General features: G+C 41.2%; 1 protein-coding gene across 8 annotated transcripts in view; it reads right to left on the bottom strand.

Moving 5' to 3' along the window:
* CROCC2 (ciliary rootlet coiled-coil, rootletin family member 2) overlaps window positions 1–15,353 on the bottom strand; it is a 137,693-nt gene that overhangs the window by 59,619 nt on the left and 62,721 nt on the right. For all 8 annotated transcript variants that reach the window (XM_089509291.1, XM_089509297.1, XM_089509295.1 and 5 more), the window contains 6 exons: window positions 11,237–11,467; window positions 9,546–9,739; window positions 5,684–5,811; window positions 4,392–4,561; window positions 2,810–2,989; window positions 1,790–1,924 (listed from right to left, as the gene is read on the bottom strand). In XM_089509291.1, coding sequence (XP_089365417.1) covers window positions 1,790–1,924; window positions 2,810–2,989; window positions 4,392–4,561; window positions 5,684–5,811; window positions 9,546–9,739; window positions 11,237–11,467 — 1,038 coding nt within the window. The remainder of the gene's footprint in view (window positions 1–1,789; window positions 1,925–2,809; window positions 2,990–4,391; window positions 4,562–5,683; window positions 5,812–9,545; window positions 9,740–11,236; window positions 11,468–15,353) is intronic.

Genomic DNA, 15,353 nt, shown 5'->3' with positions numbered 1-15,353 from the left:
AATATAATGTGGACAGAAGCCAACACAAGCCCAAATCAAGCAATATGTGGGCCAACAGTGTTCCAACTGCTATATATCCTCCTCACGACATCATCAGCATCTGCTAATTGTATTGTTTCCTCCTTCCAGAGATCATCATGCCTTAAGCACAGAACAAAATAACAGAGTTTGTACCAGTTCTATTCTTTTGAAAATTCCCAGGCAACAACTGTAGTAGCTGATACCTAATTTTTAGTTATATTCTTCACGTAAACACTTGCTAAATAATCAAGAAAGTAAAAGTGTAGTTAAATAACATGCTGTGAGATCCATGCTCATGCTCCTTGCATTTTTTAAAACTGTTAAAGCTAACAGTTTAACCGCTAGACAAACTGGGTGAGTTTTATTTTTTAAAAAACAAAACAGCTCACAAGAGTCTCAACTAGTAGAGCCAAAGATGAGAAATGATGGGAGTTGCAATTCATCCTCATTCGCGATTTATAACATTTATGCTATTCCATTTTCCTAATCTAATATGTCAGTTCTTGAATGTATGGAAATAATATTTTTTGAAAAAATATTTGGATCATAGATGAAAAATGTTTTTTTCTGACTGTTGGGAGGACTAGACCAGGAAGTATTCGTTAAATGGAAATCTGGGCAGACTGCATACACAGAAGCCTGAAACAATGTCAGCTTGTCAGATTGTCTTAACTAGAAACTAAAATATAGGATCCTGGTTTTTATGAAAAGAAAGCCATTAGTATCGGAAATAAAATCAAACTAAGCAGTAAGCTTAAAATTCGTTTCTTATTTCAGAATGATTAAATACCCACCATATTTTCTTTCAAACATACCTTTTGTGGCAAAATGGAATACAAAATGAATATATGAATATATGACCTACATTTTTACTGATCTCTGTTTCAATATGACAGACTTTAGAAAAACAAGCTTCACACACAAGAGTAATAAAGACCACATAACCAAGCCCTTCACCTTCTTTGGTCTCTGTTGATTTGAATATTTTATGAATAAATCTACATCACAAAACAAACTGAACTTCAAGCTCTTAGATTTAATATTTAATGTTTTGATGTTCCTGTTTATTCTAGTAGATACATTTCTGCTGAAAATGTCAAAAAAGATTATTAAAAATACCACTGAGTATTTTTCTTTTTAAAATTTATATTCCTTCTGCTTTAGAACAAGAACTCAAACAATGTTACAGCCATTCATAATTTTATGGAATGGCAATAAAATAATTAATAACCAACAAAATAAACCCAACAATACACTTATCATCAATAATTAAAATCAATTTCTTCTATAAGCCTGGCAGAACAAAAATGTTTTCACTAGTTTTCTAAGTGGTTCCTTAAGGACTGAACTTGGCTGGCTTCCAATGTGAGTGAGGTGCATGAACTGTGGTGTATATACCAAGTGAAAAACAACCCTCTTTCTCTCCCACTGTTATAAATGTGCAAATAGATACAGTGAACCCTCACCTTACGTGAGGGATCCATTCCAGATCCCTCCGCCTAAGGGGAAATTCATGTATGCTCGCGTCCCATTGGAAACAATGGGGCATGTGCACATCGTGGCGTGGCAGCACGGGCGCCATTTTTCCTCCCCACGCAGCTTCTGTGTAAGCTGCAAGCTGTGTATAGTGCATCCGTGTATTATCACTGGATATGCTTAATCCCAGAGTCCTGCTTTTCAGACTTCAAAGAGATTTGACAAGAAGGCTTTGCCACTGCTACATCCACCTGCTCCCTCACATAGAAAACTCATCAAAGGTGATGCTCACCTTATCATGTTCCTGGCGGTTCAGAGCTTCCAGTTTTACCCGGTCCATCTCTGACTTGGAAGCCATAAGTGCTTGCTGCAACTCATTGACCTTTTCCAAAAGGAGATTCTTCTCTGCTTCCTTCTGGAATATAGCCTGGCAGGAAAAAAAAGAAAAGAAGAGAAAAAGAAAAAAGTGTGTGTGTGTGTGTGTGTGTGGTGGTGGGGACCCATACATGTAAACAGTTTTCACACTATCCTGGAAATTTCACTATTCTCATTTATACAAAGCACAGTATTTTTAAGGATGCCCTATAACAGAGTTCAAAGGATAAATCACAGTAAGAAACAAAACCCTCTCTCTGGCTCATATCAGTTTTGCATGATTTTTTTTCATAGAACCATTCTGTCCCATTTCCACATTAATGTGCAATTTTTAATTTATTGTACAGAATTACTTTTGAAACATTATTGTAACTAAATATGCCATATATATATATATATATATATATATATATAAAACCAAAAATGCGAAGTTTTGCATTTTATCCTAAAATTATTCTTCCCCATATTTCAGCCCAAATTGCGCTAAAATGCAAAGTTTTGTAGGTATTTTATCCTAAAATACATTTCCCCCACACATTTCAGCCCAAAGTACACAATATCCAGAGAAATACAAAACCTAATGGATAACTGTATTCCAGTCTATACATTTATTGATGCAAATCTGATCAGTTTGCTTTAAATTACTGCTCAAAGTAAATCTTCCATCATCCCAATTTTATGCATTATAGTTGAAGCAGTTAACAATTCTTTACAACCTCATTCCTTGAATATCTGATGAAATGTCACCCTTCTTTCACAATACCACCACCCTCAAATAGTGTGGAGAATTTTGGGAGGTCATTTTTACTTAGGTTTACAGAGACAATCACCGGCAAAACTTTCACTGGGCCTTGTGATGGGAGGGGCTGGGACTGCAGGAGGAATCATATTCTTAACTAATGTCACTCTTCACACACATATTCCATATCCTTCTCACCTTCTGCTTTTCATTTTCCAGTAGAATGAGGCTTTCATCCCTATTCTGCTGTAATGTGAGGATTTCCTCTAACAGTTCTCTCTTCTCAGCTTCACATTTGGATATGAGTTCTTCCTTCTCTTGCTGAAGATGATGCATAGCCTCTTCCTTCTCCTCAGTTAGTCTCACATGCAGGCTCTCCTAGTGTCAGCAGACCATGATGTTATTATGTGAACTCAGAGCTCGAAAGACACATGGCAAAAATAATAATGTTATTCATCACCTTCCCTCCCACCTGATCAATAAGGGGACAGTGGTGTTCCTTTTAATGGTTTAACATTGACAATCTTTTTTAAAAAAAATGTATGGGTATGCTCTACTTGTTACTTCAAAACATTATTGGGGAATCTATCACCTTGAGGCAATTCTGAATTTACAAATGATTTAAAAAATAATGTAAAAAACATATAAGTTATGACTAGCATAAAGCAGGTGGAAGCAAAATCCAGCAGACAACACTCTCCCATTAAATTTCAATTCAGCAGTGTCAGAACAACCAAAAAACACCTAGCTGTCTCAGCTTGTTTCTTTTTAGTCTCTAGATCAGCAGTTCCCAACCTGTGCTCCGTGGAGTCCTTAGAGCTCTGCTTACATTTCCCAGGTGCTCTGTGGCCACTCCAGGAAAATGAAAGAAATAAAAATTGAATGAAATTAAAGAATAAGAAACAAAAAGCAACCCTACTCCTAAATACCATTAACTTGTAAGACATAGGGTAGACCTCTTAGGAGCTCTGCTATAGAAATTGATTCTAAAAAGGGCTGCATGTCTAAAAGTTTGGGAACCCCTGCTCTAGATGAATAAACACACAGATATCCTTCTCTTGTTAGGGAATGCTTCCATATTTTTTTTTTTAAAAATACTGCATCACAATGTTTCATTTTAAACCATTGTAGCAATTTACACTAGTTACAGAAGTTTTCTCGTTGTTAATAACAACAACAACAACAACAACAACAACGTATTTATTTATAGCCCACCCAATCATGAGGAATCCGGCAGGCTACAACAGTAAAAATACATGGAATACATGATGTTCCCATTATGTATCATCTCTACAGCTACGTACTCTTTTGGTTGTCTGAAAGTGGAAATGGGTAGGGTTGTGAAAAAAACCTGTCTGATGAACTTGTGGGTGCGCCATTATAATGCACAATAGAAAGAAGAATTCATAGTTACATAGTTTACCCCAGTTTTGAGAGTGGCCAGTTGTATAGCTGATAGGAAACTAAACTGGAAGAAAACTATTCCCTAGAAAGCCTAGATGGTTCCACAGTCTTACTTGCAGTATCCACTTGGCATTAGTTGATCAAATGACAACTATCACAGAGCATATGAAACACATGCAAATTGAGTTAAAGGCTTCAAAAACTTATGGGACAAATGGAGGTAATGTCTTTTTAGTACTAAGCCACTGTCACCAGAGATAGGATTGTTGTCTGCACACAGGTTAGAAAAGTTTCTTTTTGGATTACAATTCCAGACCCACTACCCAATTATCTCCATAGCCAAAAAAAGTAAATTTTCCAAGTCTGCAGCACTGACCTTCTCTTTTCTGAAATGTTCAAGGTCCTCTTCAAAACCCAGCTTTTGTTTCTTCATGGCCAGCTGACAGTCTTGTTCGATCTGAGTTAGCTCATGCTTCAACATCTCTATCTCTCTCCTTAGTTTGGTTTCTTGGAGCTCAAGTTCATGCTGAACTTTTCCCAATTCCACTATGAAAGAAAATGAAACTCACTAAGAATATATCCTTTGGTGTTCTCTAATATAGATAGAGGCAAACAAATTGTTTCAATAACATAAATGTGTCATTTAGGGAATCAGCTCTTTCAATTTCAATATTGTCATTTTTCAATAAGGGAGTGTAAGGATTTCTTTTTAAGTAACTTTTTTAAAAAGTGTTTTGTTGATTCTAGGTTTTTTTTATATATTGTAAGCCATCTTGAGCAAGCACAAAAATGCAAAAAAGACATGATAAAATATACTAATCTGGATACTGATCTGTTGCTTGACTTTAATGGGTAGAGATGTTACTGGGAGGGCACTGTGGCTTTGTGGGCTCTTCTGTGACCCAAGACCCCTGCCAGGTCCCCCAACTTCCCTCAATCCCCCCATGGGAGGGACTTGCCCAAGATCATTAAACCACCATCCTGGAGACTTTCAGGTAGCTTAAAGCTTCAGGAAAAGAGATTCCACCTAAACATAAGGAAGAACTTCCTGACAGTAAGAGCTGTTAGACAGTGGAACATGTTGCCTCAGAGAGTGGTGGAGTCTCCTTCTTTGGAGGTTTTAAAACAGAGGGTGGGTGGCCATCCGTGGGGATTGCTTAGATTATGTATTCTTGGCTGGCAGGGGGTTGGACTGGATGGCTCTTGGGGCCTCTTCTAACTCTATGATTCTATGAAATACATACCCCTACTAGCAAAATTATCCTCTGTTCCCAACAAAGAAACAAACAAAAAGCCCAGACAAACAACTCAGAAATGGAAAAAAAATGAAAGTTACTTCCAGTTTAATTTTTGACTGATTTTCAACTTATTTTCAGAGTGGCGTAGCCCTGCTGTGGGATGAAAATTCCCCATCCCCTCCACATTTCTGCATCTTTGTGTCACATGGTAATCTGGATGCATGCCATCAATCACCAGCTATTAGGCTTAGCATGTCCAGATCAGTATTTTTAAAATACTCTCTGGCACTTTCAATTGACTTTTGGTATTCCAAGCTATTAGCTAAGAATTTGAATGGAAGGTTCTTTTCCTGTAAAGCACCAGTCTTTTATGCACAAAAGTCAAATGTACTGAAGTTGGGAATCAGAATCAGAGTTATGTATACTATACCTTGGAGAGCTTTCCTGGAAAGGTCAATGCTTTGATTCTCTCCTTCTAGTTGTTCCTTTCGAGCCTCCAGCTGTGCTGCCAGTTCTTGTGTCTCAAAAAGGGAAGTTTCCAGGAATTCCTTCTCTACTCTAAAGCACATCAGGAAATAATCAGTGCCAGTCAATTAAGCTGTCAATGACTTGACTCTAGAGGCATCTACAAAACAGTGGTTTTGGAAAGGGAGTGATGCACAACTAGTACATCATTCCCAGAAAGTTTATTGGCACTGGTGATCCCATTCATCACCCCTGGCTGTCCCCACAGAACAGGAACCGTGCAATTAACCTATGAAAAACAGTACCTGCTTGAAGGCTTCCACTTGGCTAGCCTCTCATGCTCCTAGCTTAGCACGGAAACAGTGAGCTAAGACCACAGAACATCACTATTTGATCAGGTGAGGAAAAAGGAAGAAACGTGATCCAAGTTCAGTTCTCCACTTAGCTGTGAAGCTAACTATCTGATCACATCTCTCTCCTTGTGAGGCATCTTACTAGTGACATATGCAAGCATAAGTCCACCTTTTGCCTGCATATGATCCTTTTTTGATCATTGTGGAGGTTGGTATTCTCTTCCACCCTCTGTAACAATCAAAGTCATCCTCCACAGACCCATGATTTTTATTATGGTGCCCCCCCCCCCCCCACAGCCATTCCATTGCTGATAGGCAGCAGATAGGATTGGAGAGGTCCAGATGATATGCTCCATAGCCAGATAAAGGCTGATGATGTAATCTGCTGAGATCTTTTGGCAGAATATGTTATCAGCCCACATCTGGCTATGAAGTACAGCCAGACACTTCTCTGAGCCCCCTCACACTCTCTACTAGCTGTTGAATGGGTGCTCAAGAGGAGGCTATCATAGCAAAACCATGAGTCCTGGGGGTGGTAAATAGAGGGTTGTAGCCGAATTCCACCTACAGAACTCTCATACTATGCTGGGCAATGTAGAATCTTGTCCGCTTTCTTCTTCAGCTTAACTTACTACACAGGAGGGTTGTGAAGTTAAAATGAAAGGGTTGGGAACCATGAGCACCATATTGACCTTCTTGTTTAAAAAAGAAACTAATGTATATTTAGAAATCAGAGATATAGATATGCAGATGGTGATGATGGAGGAGAGTGTAACTCTCTTGCTTTTCAGTTACTGTACATGTACCTATTCATACAGAACTAAAGTGCAAGTCATTCAGACTTTGAAAGAACAGAATTACTGCCCAAGAAGAGCTGTGGGATTGTGTCCCCACAATTCAAAGGGGACAAAATGTCCCATATCCTTTAAGGCTTCCAGTAGGCAGCCAAAAGAGTGTTGTTCTGCATGACATTCAGTGGTTGAAACTGCTGTTTTTTCTATTTAAAAACTGGATTCTAGGATTGTTTTTAGATCGCTTTTAGGAATTTTTAAAGGGTATTTTGATGTGTTTTAATATATTTATATGGTGCCATTACTCTACATGACCCTTTACAAGTAAAAGAACAACAAAAGTTGTAATTTTTTTTTTGTTTTTTTGTTTTTTATTTGTTCATTGCCTCAGAGGCCCTTGTGGGTTGAGAGGTGATATTGAAATATTTAAAATAAAATAATAAACATACAAAGGACTAATGAGGGCTCAAGAGACTGTCAGTCCCACACCAATGGGCTATAAAGAGGAAAGATCAATATGTGTGGTTCAGCAGTAAAATGGTGTCTAAATAGCTGAAACCTAGACAGGGGAATTCAGTTAGTAGTCCCATAGTATGCACAGGTGACAACAGATGTGAGCCTTTTGGATGGGGAACAAGTTGTCAGAACTACATGATGCGAAGCTTGTGATTGCCAATCAACAAAAATAAAAGCAATAATTTTTCAGAATCAAAAGCTGTGAAGTTAGCCTTGATTGGTTTTGCAAGGTATATTCAAGGGAAACATGTCTGAGTATGGACCAACAACATGACAGTCACAGCATACATCACAAAGCAATTTCAGCCGCCCCTTTTCACACTGGATTGGGGCCAGGGCAGCCTCACCGGCAGCCTTGCAACACTAATTGGGCATTTCTCCGGGCCATGGAGAAGCGGCAAAATGCCGCTTCTCCATAGCCCAGAAAAGGGGTGTCCTTGGGGCTTGATGCTCCTGGACACCCCAGCCCTACAGAGGAGAGAGGCAGAGGAAAGAGGTGACCCCTTTCTCCTGTGCATCATTGGTGCGGCCGTGTGGTTGCCACGCCAATGATGCATGCGCCAAAAAGGAGCTCCGAAATGGCGCCGCTGGTAAGGTGCCATAAGCACCTTCCAGTGGTGCGGTGACGTGTCCAGTGTGACACGCCGTATATGGACGCATAGCACAGGACACAACATAGATACGTGCCCCATGTGAGCGGTGCTGCGTAATCATGGCAGCGCCCACACGTAGTAGGGTTAGGGAGCATACGGTTGCTGCACACTCCCTAACCCTACTATCCTACTATCATCCCCATGACAGCGCTTCCTGTCTGTCTGTCTCGGGCCTAAGACAATCTGAACTGGTGGCTGGTTCTTTTAACAAATCTTTTGGCACTGCTTTTAGGGCAAGGATAGCGCTGTGAGCCAAGAGTTGCTCCCTTTTTGAAAACCATGGGTATTCAAACTGTGCCATTGTCATTGTAAATCAGTCTGCAAATGGGGAGAAAAGTCGAGGGAGAGAAGAGAAGACTGAAGCATGACATGACTGTACTCTTTAAGTATCTCAAGGGCTGTCACAGAGAAAAGGGTACATGTTTGTTTTCTGTTGCCTGGAACACAGAAGCAAGTCTAATGATTTTAAGTTACAGGAGGGTAGACATTGATTTAATATTGGAAGGACTCTCTTGACAGTAAGTGTGGTTCAACAATGGAGCTGAGGGTGGGGTCTCTTTTCTTGGACATTTGCAAAAAGTGGATGGACAGCTACCTGCTGGGAATACTCTAGCTGAAGTTCCCGCACTAAGCAAGGAGGGTTGGATGTGATGGCCCATAGGGGCTCCTTGCAATTCTGTTACTCTATGGCTATGATGATGACTAGTGTAGGCCAGTTAGCAGAGTTCAAGAGCTACCGTAATTGGAGAAGCAGTTCAGCAGGCCTTCTGAGCTGAAACTGTGGTGGTGCAGCAAAGCAAAAATTCTAGATGGGGGATTAGATGAGCTTTGGAGAAACACAACCTGCTTCAATTTGAAATAGAAGCACATTCATTAAGGGGAAAGTTATCTCATTTGGGGGAGGAAAACATAATGATGTGATTATTTACCCCCTACTACTTTTCTCCATGGATGTGAGGTTTTCTTTAAACTGTCTCCTCATGCAACCAGCTGAACTACAGTTAAACATGGCTTGGGGTGTGATTAAATGTACACCTAGCCACAATGTGGTGCATGCACAATAGATTTGTCATAAAACAACTGCAGATTAAAATAAATACACCTCTGCCATTAATTTACGCAAGGCAGAGAACTGAACCAACACATTTTCAGATCTGTTGTCTCATTCACTATATTAAAAAGGGTCCCCCCTTTGCCTCTCTATTTTCCAGACTCTCCTGGTTGTTATTCCATCTGTTGTCTACAGGGTCCTGTTTTAAAACAAGTACTGAGCAAGACTTATTAAGCAGGAATGGAGCAAGGCCAACCCAATAAATATAACATGACTTCACCTCATGCCACTCGTCTCATAATTGACATTACCCTTAAGATCATAACAGAGGTTTGTTTGTTTTTTGTGGAGGGAAGAAGCGAGAATCGTGGAAATTATAATCCCAAAAATGTTTATAATCTCTGATTAATATATACACTGACCCCAGGGAACCATCACTTGCTTTACAGGAGATAGGCTTTACCTGAGATTATCCGCCTCCTCTGTTAACAATTTCCTGTGTCTCTCCAGTGCAGTGAGCTCCACAGCCAGCTGTGCCTTTTCTTTAGTCATTTCTTCCTTCTCCTGTAGCACACGGAGCAAAGAGTCTGCTTGCATCTCCATCTCTCTGTGACTTTGGGTTAGCTGCTCACCTAGAGTTTGCTTTTGGCTGTTCAGCTGGCAAAACCAGAGGAAAATGAGGGAAAGAGACAGATATTAGGAGCAACAGCTACATATGGATGTATATCTCTGCCTGCATCTTCACTGCAGAAATAATACAGTTTGACATCACTTTAACTGCCATGGTTCAATGCTATGGACTCCTGGGATTTGTACTCTGTTATAGCACCAGAGCTCTCTGACAGAGAAGAATTCCATAGCATTGAGTTGTTGCATTTAAAGTAGTGTCACACTGCATTATATCTTCAGTGTCTTTCCTCCTAAGCCCACCCTTCAACACTCCTTTTCTGTCTCTGTGGACAACATTTCTATTCAACCAGTCCAGCAAGCCCGCAGTCTTGGTTTTATCTTTGACTCTTCTCTGTCGTGTATCCCTCAGATCCAGACCACAGCCAAGGCTTGTAGATTCTTTTTATACAATATTGCCAAAATCCGACCATTTCTCTCTGCCTCTACTGCCAAGATCCTGGTCTTTGCCCTAGTGATCTCACGACTTGATTACTGTAACGTCCTCATAGCTGGGCTTCCTCTTTCTCACCTCCGTCCTTTAATTTCTGTCCAGCATTCAGCTGCACGCATTATCACTTCCACCCACCGCTCTGACCACATCTCCCCTGTGTTGGCATCCCTTCACTGGCTCCCTCTCCCTTTCTGCATTCAGTATAAGCTCCTGCTGTCGACGTTCAAAGCCCTCCATGGGCTGGCCCCCCCTTACTTATCAGACCTTATTTCTCCTCACCTTCCCACTCAGGCCCTCCGTTCTGGTAGTCAAGGTCTGCTGTGTCAGCCCAGGATTTCCTCTGCCCCATCCTGGATTCGCCCCTTTTCACTCACTGCCCCTCACTCTTGGAACCTTCTTCCCCCGTGAGCAAGAGCCATCACTTCTTTAACCAGCTTCAAAACGGAGTTGAAGACCATTCTGTTCAGGGCAGCGTTCCCAGGCATTGCATAATTGTCACTTGCTATCTGATGATCTTTTCTTCCCTGTTTTATTGAATCATTTCCTGTATTGCTATGTATTTTACATGTATTATCCTACTAGAGATGCCCCCTCCCCACCCCCACTCCCTTTGTGTCGTGTCTTTTTAGATTGTAAGCCTGAGGGCAGGGATCCGTCCAATTAAAAAGATTGTATGTACAGCGCTGTGTAAATTTACAGCGCTTTATAAATAAAGGTTAATAATAATAATAATAATAATAATTATTATTATTATTATTATTATTATTCAGTGTGGACACATTCAGAAAATGTAGGATAAAACAAGGAATTTAAAGCCATAGAGGTTAAAAACAGGCATCAAAGGATTACAAAAATTATCAAAGATAAAACTCCTTTAAAAGTCAGTGTTTCAGCCGAAACAGAGGCTTCAGTCTGTCATGTCCTGCTTGTCACCTACCCAGAGGCAGAGTGCTAGACAAAAAGGGCCAAAGTGATCCAAGACAATTGTGCATTGATTAAAGGCCCTGGGCTCTCTGCAAATGCTCTTTACATACCTGCATTATTTGGTCCTGTAAATGGACCCTTTCCTTGTGCAGCAAGGCCATTTCCTCTTCCAGCCTCTCCTGCTTCACTTCTGAGGCCTGACAACTTTGCTCCAGCCCTTGCTTCTCTGCCCTTGTGCCCAGCAGCTCCTGTTCTAAATGTGCAAGCTTCTCACGGCAAACAGCATGTTCTTGCTCCAGCTCCCGCTTCCTGACTAGCAGTCGGCTCTTCTCCTCTTCAAGCTGCACAACAAGTGGAAACATTGTGGGTGATAGGTTTTAAAAACAGGCTAGGAGAGAGAGTCCAACAGGAATACAGGCTGACCCTAAACATCACCACACCAGAAGAGAACTGTTTCGTTAGACTGTTTTACTGAAAGGTGGTTAGGGAATATCCTTACAACAGTACTGGGTAAAAGATGGCCTGTAATGTTTTTAAGGATCTCTTCCACTTGCCCCTGCCATTTCTTATTTTTATTTTAGTCTGGGTTTTTTTTACTCAAAATTTCCCCTGGCTGCACCCTCCAGTGTGTATGCATGGCTAATTTTACCATGTTGTTCTTCTCCCCGCAACCTGGGGTTCTTTCACACTGCACAGATATAGTACTACTTCACTTTAACTGCCAAGGCTGCATCCTAATGAATCATGCATTTTGTGGTTTGGGGAAACATTAATGCTTTCTGGCTAAGAACTCTAAACACCCATCCCAGAATTTCACAGAATGCACCCATGGCAGGTAAAGTGGAATATAGCACTATGGAGTGGGTCCTTGATATCTACTGGAGTTTGATTCCTGGACCGCAGTGGATAACAAAGTCCATGGAGGCTTGAGTTCCATTACACACAGTGGTATAGTAAAATGGTGTCCCCTTTTATAAAATGGCAAAATCAAAGTTTGCTTTTGGGGATATATACATTTTTAAAATATTTTCAAATTGTGGATGCTTGAATCCATGGATAAAAAAAATCCATGGATTCAGAGGGCTGACTGTAATTGTGTGGTATGAAATAGCCCCATTCTAAGCTGAGAGGACTTTTTCCCTTCAAAACTAGACATGATACATCCTATCATCAATTCCCATTTTGCCTCCCTCTGTTATGAAACAGAACACAAGTACTTGTCCAAGTACTTTAATTGAGATCTTTACATTTTGAGTGAAGCTGTCCATTATCACCACCATAGTTTTTAAAAATCTGATTTGCAATGGAGTGTTGCTATAATTCTGGGCTATGTGTTCCTGTAGGTTTTCTTTTGCTTTGCTCCCCTGCTTGAAGAATTTATTGCTGACAGAAGAAAAACTTCTGCCTATGCTTCCCAAACTTAGCAGGTGCTTTACTAAGAGCATAGTCCTAGAGGCTACAATGACAGCAAGGCTTGGGTGATTTTTCCCATGGGCTGTGTAGACAGCTTAAAAGCTTCCATTAGGCAGCAATACTATGCTTGAAGTCTTCCGGAAGTTGTAAATGCTATTGGCATAAACTGTGGAGCGTGTGAGCACTGCGAGAGTCTCCCCCATTTCAGGCCTCACTGCAAGTTACAAGCTCTTAGTGGTTACAAACTCTGCAGGGATGATGCTCATGAGGCTGAAAGCTTTCTGGCACACTATGGGTTTAAAGAGGCTCAAGAAAAGTGTGTGTTTGGCAGTCAGTACAACCATGGAGGAGAGCTATGTTTGCTTTATGCAATGGACATTCAAGGACTAGCAGGCAAACAAGATGTAGGGCATGCTGTGCCAGGATATGACTACCAGGGTCCTAGCAGAAGAGAAAACACCTTTGATGGGGTCTCATAAGAGCTCTGTTTAGTTTGCCCCTGTCAGTGCAAACTAGAAGATGGAAATCCTTAATTTGATCATGTATCTCTTTCTATAATCGCAGCACCGTGTGTGTGGGTGTGATCTGAACTGAGACCATGGGGGGGGGGCAGGTACAGTTAATGTACTGATCTTCTGATACAGATCCTCCCATCTGTTTCTTATTTGACTAATCCTGCAATTATTTTTATTATATTTGTTTCATTTATATGCTGCCTTTCACTGGGAGCTGCTTTGGTTCCAACTCTGGGAGAAAGGCAGCATATAAATGAAACAGATAACATAAAAATAGATAGATTTGCAAGGAGATATGGGGAGGTAATATTTTTCAGATAGTCTGGATGTAAGACATATAGGGCTTTATGGGTTATAACCAGCACTTTGCATTGTGCCTGGAAACAAACTGGTAACCAGTGAAGCTGTTTAAATAAGGGAGTTATATGCTCGTTATAACTGGCCCAGGTTAGCTTTTTGGGCCTCCTGAAGTTTTGAACAGTTTCCCCATGTAGACTGCATCACAGTAGTCCAAACTGGACAGAATCAAGGCATGTATCATAGTAGCCAGTTCTGAAATCTCAAGGAGGAGAAGCAGCTGGTGCACTAGTTTTAGCTGTGCAAATTGACTTCTGGACACTTCTGAAACCTGGGCATCCAGACTCAGAGTTAAGTCCAGGAGAACACCCAAGTAGTGAGCTTGAGATTTCAAGGGAAGCATAACCCTATCTAGCACAGGGAGAATCACTATTCACTGATCTACCTATCAACTGACCAGGAGCACGTTTGTTTTGTTTGGATTAAGTTTCAATTTGTTTCTCTTTTCCAGTCAATTACTGACAACAGACATTCATTCAGTACTGAGTCAGCTTACTTGGAATCAGATGGGAAGAAGAAGTACAGATAGATGTCATTAGCATATTGGTGACACAGCATCCCATAATTCCATATGACCTCTCTCAGCTGTTTCATGTAGATGTTAAACAGCATGGAGAACAAAATAGAACCCCGAGGGACCCCACAGGCCAATGGCAGGAGTTCCCCAGCACCACCACCTGAACTTGCCCCTCCAAGAAGACAGGAATTAATACATAACAGTGCCCCCAAATCCCATCCCAGATGAGAAGGATAGCATGATTAATGGTATCAAAAGCCACTGAGCGGTCTAGCAGAATCAACAGGAACACACTCCCTGCGTAGGCAACCAATGCATGTCTCCATCCTATTACAATGTCTGAATCCAGACTTAAATGGATCCAGATAATCCATTTTATGCAGAAATCCCTAGAGCTGGGAGGGCACCACACACTCCAGAACTTTGCCCCAAAATGGAATTATAGGGACTGGCCAATAATTATTCAGCATGCTAGAATCCAGGGAGGCCTTTTTAAAAGCAAGAGCCACACCATAGTCTCATTTAAGATGGAAGATGGAAACTTCCTTTATTGCACCACTCTCCCTACCCACTTGACCAGTCCCCCTCTAACTGCTTTCAGAAGCCAGGAAGGGCAAGGATCTGGTATACACATAGTGCTTCTCATCTCACCAAGGATCTTGTCCACATCCTCAGGCTGCACAAATTGAAATGTATCCAGCAAGAGAGGACAAGCAAGTCTCAAGATTACATCCACTGGACCTGTTTCAACTGCAGCATCCAAGTCACAGCAAATCTGAGTGATTTTGTTTGCAAAGTGTCTTGCAAATTTATCACAGCAGGCTGTAGAGTGGTATTTGTTTTCTTCTTGTGGGCCAAAGTGTAAAAAGTCCTCTGACCATCCAAGACAGCTCCACTGGATGTATAATTTCTTCACTGTCACTATCACCACGGCATAGCCTTCCAACAAGCTAATGCTTGTGTTTGGTCAGCCTAACTCTGATTCTTCCACCATCATCACTGTAGCCTCCATCCCATTTGTTTTATCACTGCCAGCTCCCTGGTGAACCAAGGGGCTCACGTGGCTCCACTTCTTGGGAGGGGGTACTTAGAGGCAATCATGTTCACCTCTGTCCTGGCCTCATGTTGCACTAGTAGGCAGGGGCTGGGAGTCCAGAAGCCAAAGGAGCTAGTAGAATCCAATGTCAATCAGTCCAAAGGCCATAGGCTGTAAATCCTATGCACAGTTCACAGAAAGCAAGGACAAAGAACAGTCCAGGGTTGTAAATTGCAGAGTCAGATCTTGCTGTAAAAGCAGGCTTCAGAAAGCAAATACCGGTAAGTTGCTTCCAACAACTGGGATGGGAAAAGCCTATACTTTATAAAGCATGCTGACTCAGCTCCACTGTCCTTGCAGCTCATATTTCAGGAGAGCATTTCCCAGTG

The sequence above is a fragment of the Sceloporus occidentalis genome, unplaced genomic scaffold, assembly GCF_023333645.1.
Source record: "Sceloporus occidentalis isolate IW3139 unplaced genomic scaffold, rSceOcc1.0.p SCAF_2, whole genome shotgun sequence".
Taxonomy (NCBI): domain Eukaryota; kingdom Metazoa; phylum Chordata; class Lepidosauria; order Squamata; family Phrynosomatidae; genus Sceloporus; species Sceloporus occidentalis.
The sequence above is the reverse complement of the archived record's forward strand: the minus strand, read 5'-3'. Positions and strand labels throughout refer to the sequence as shown.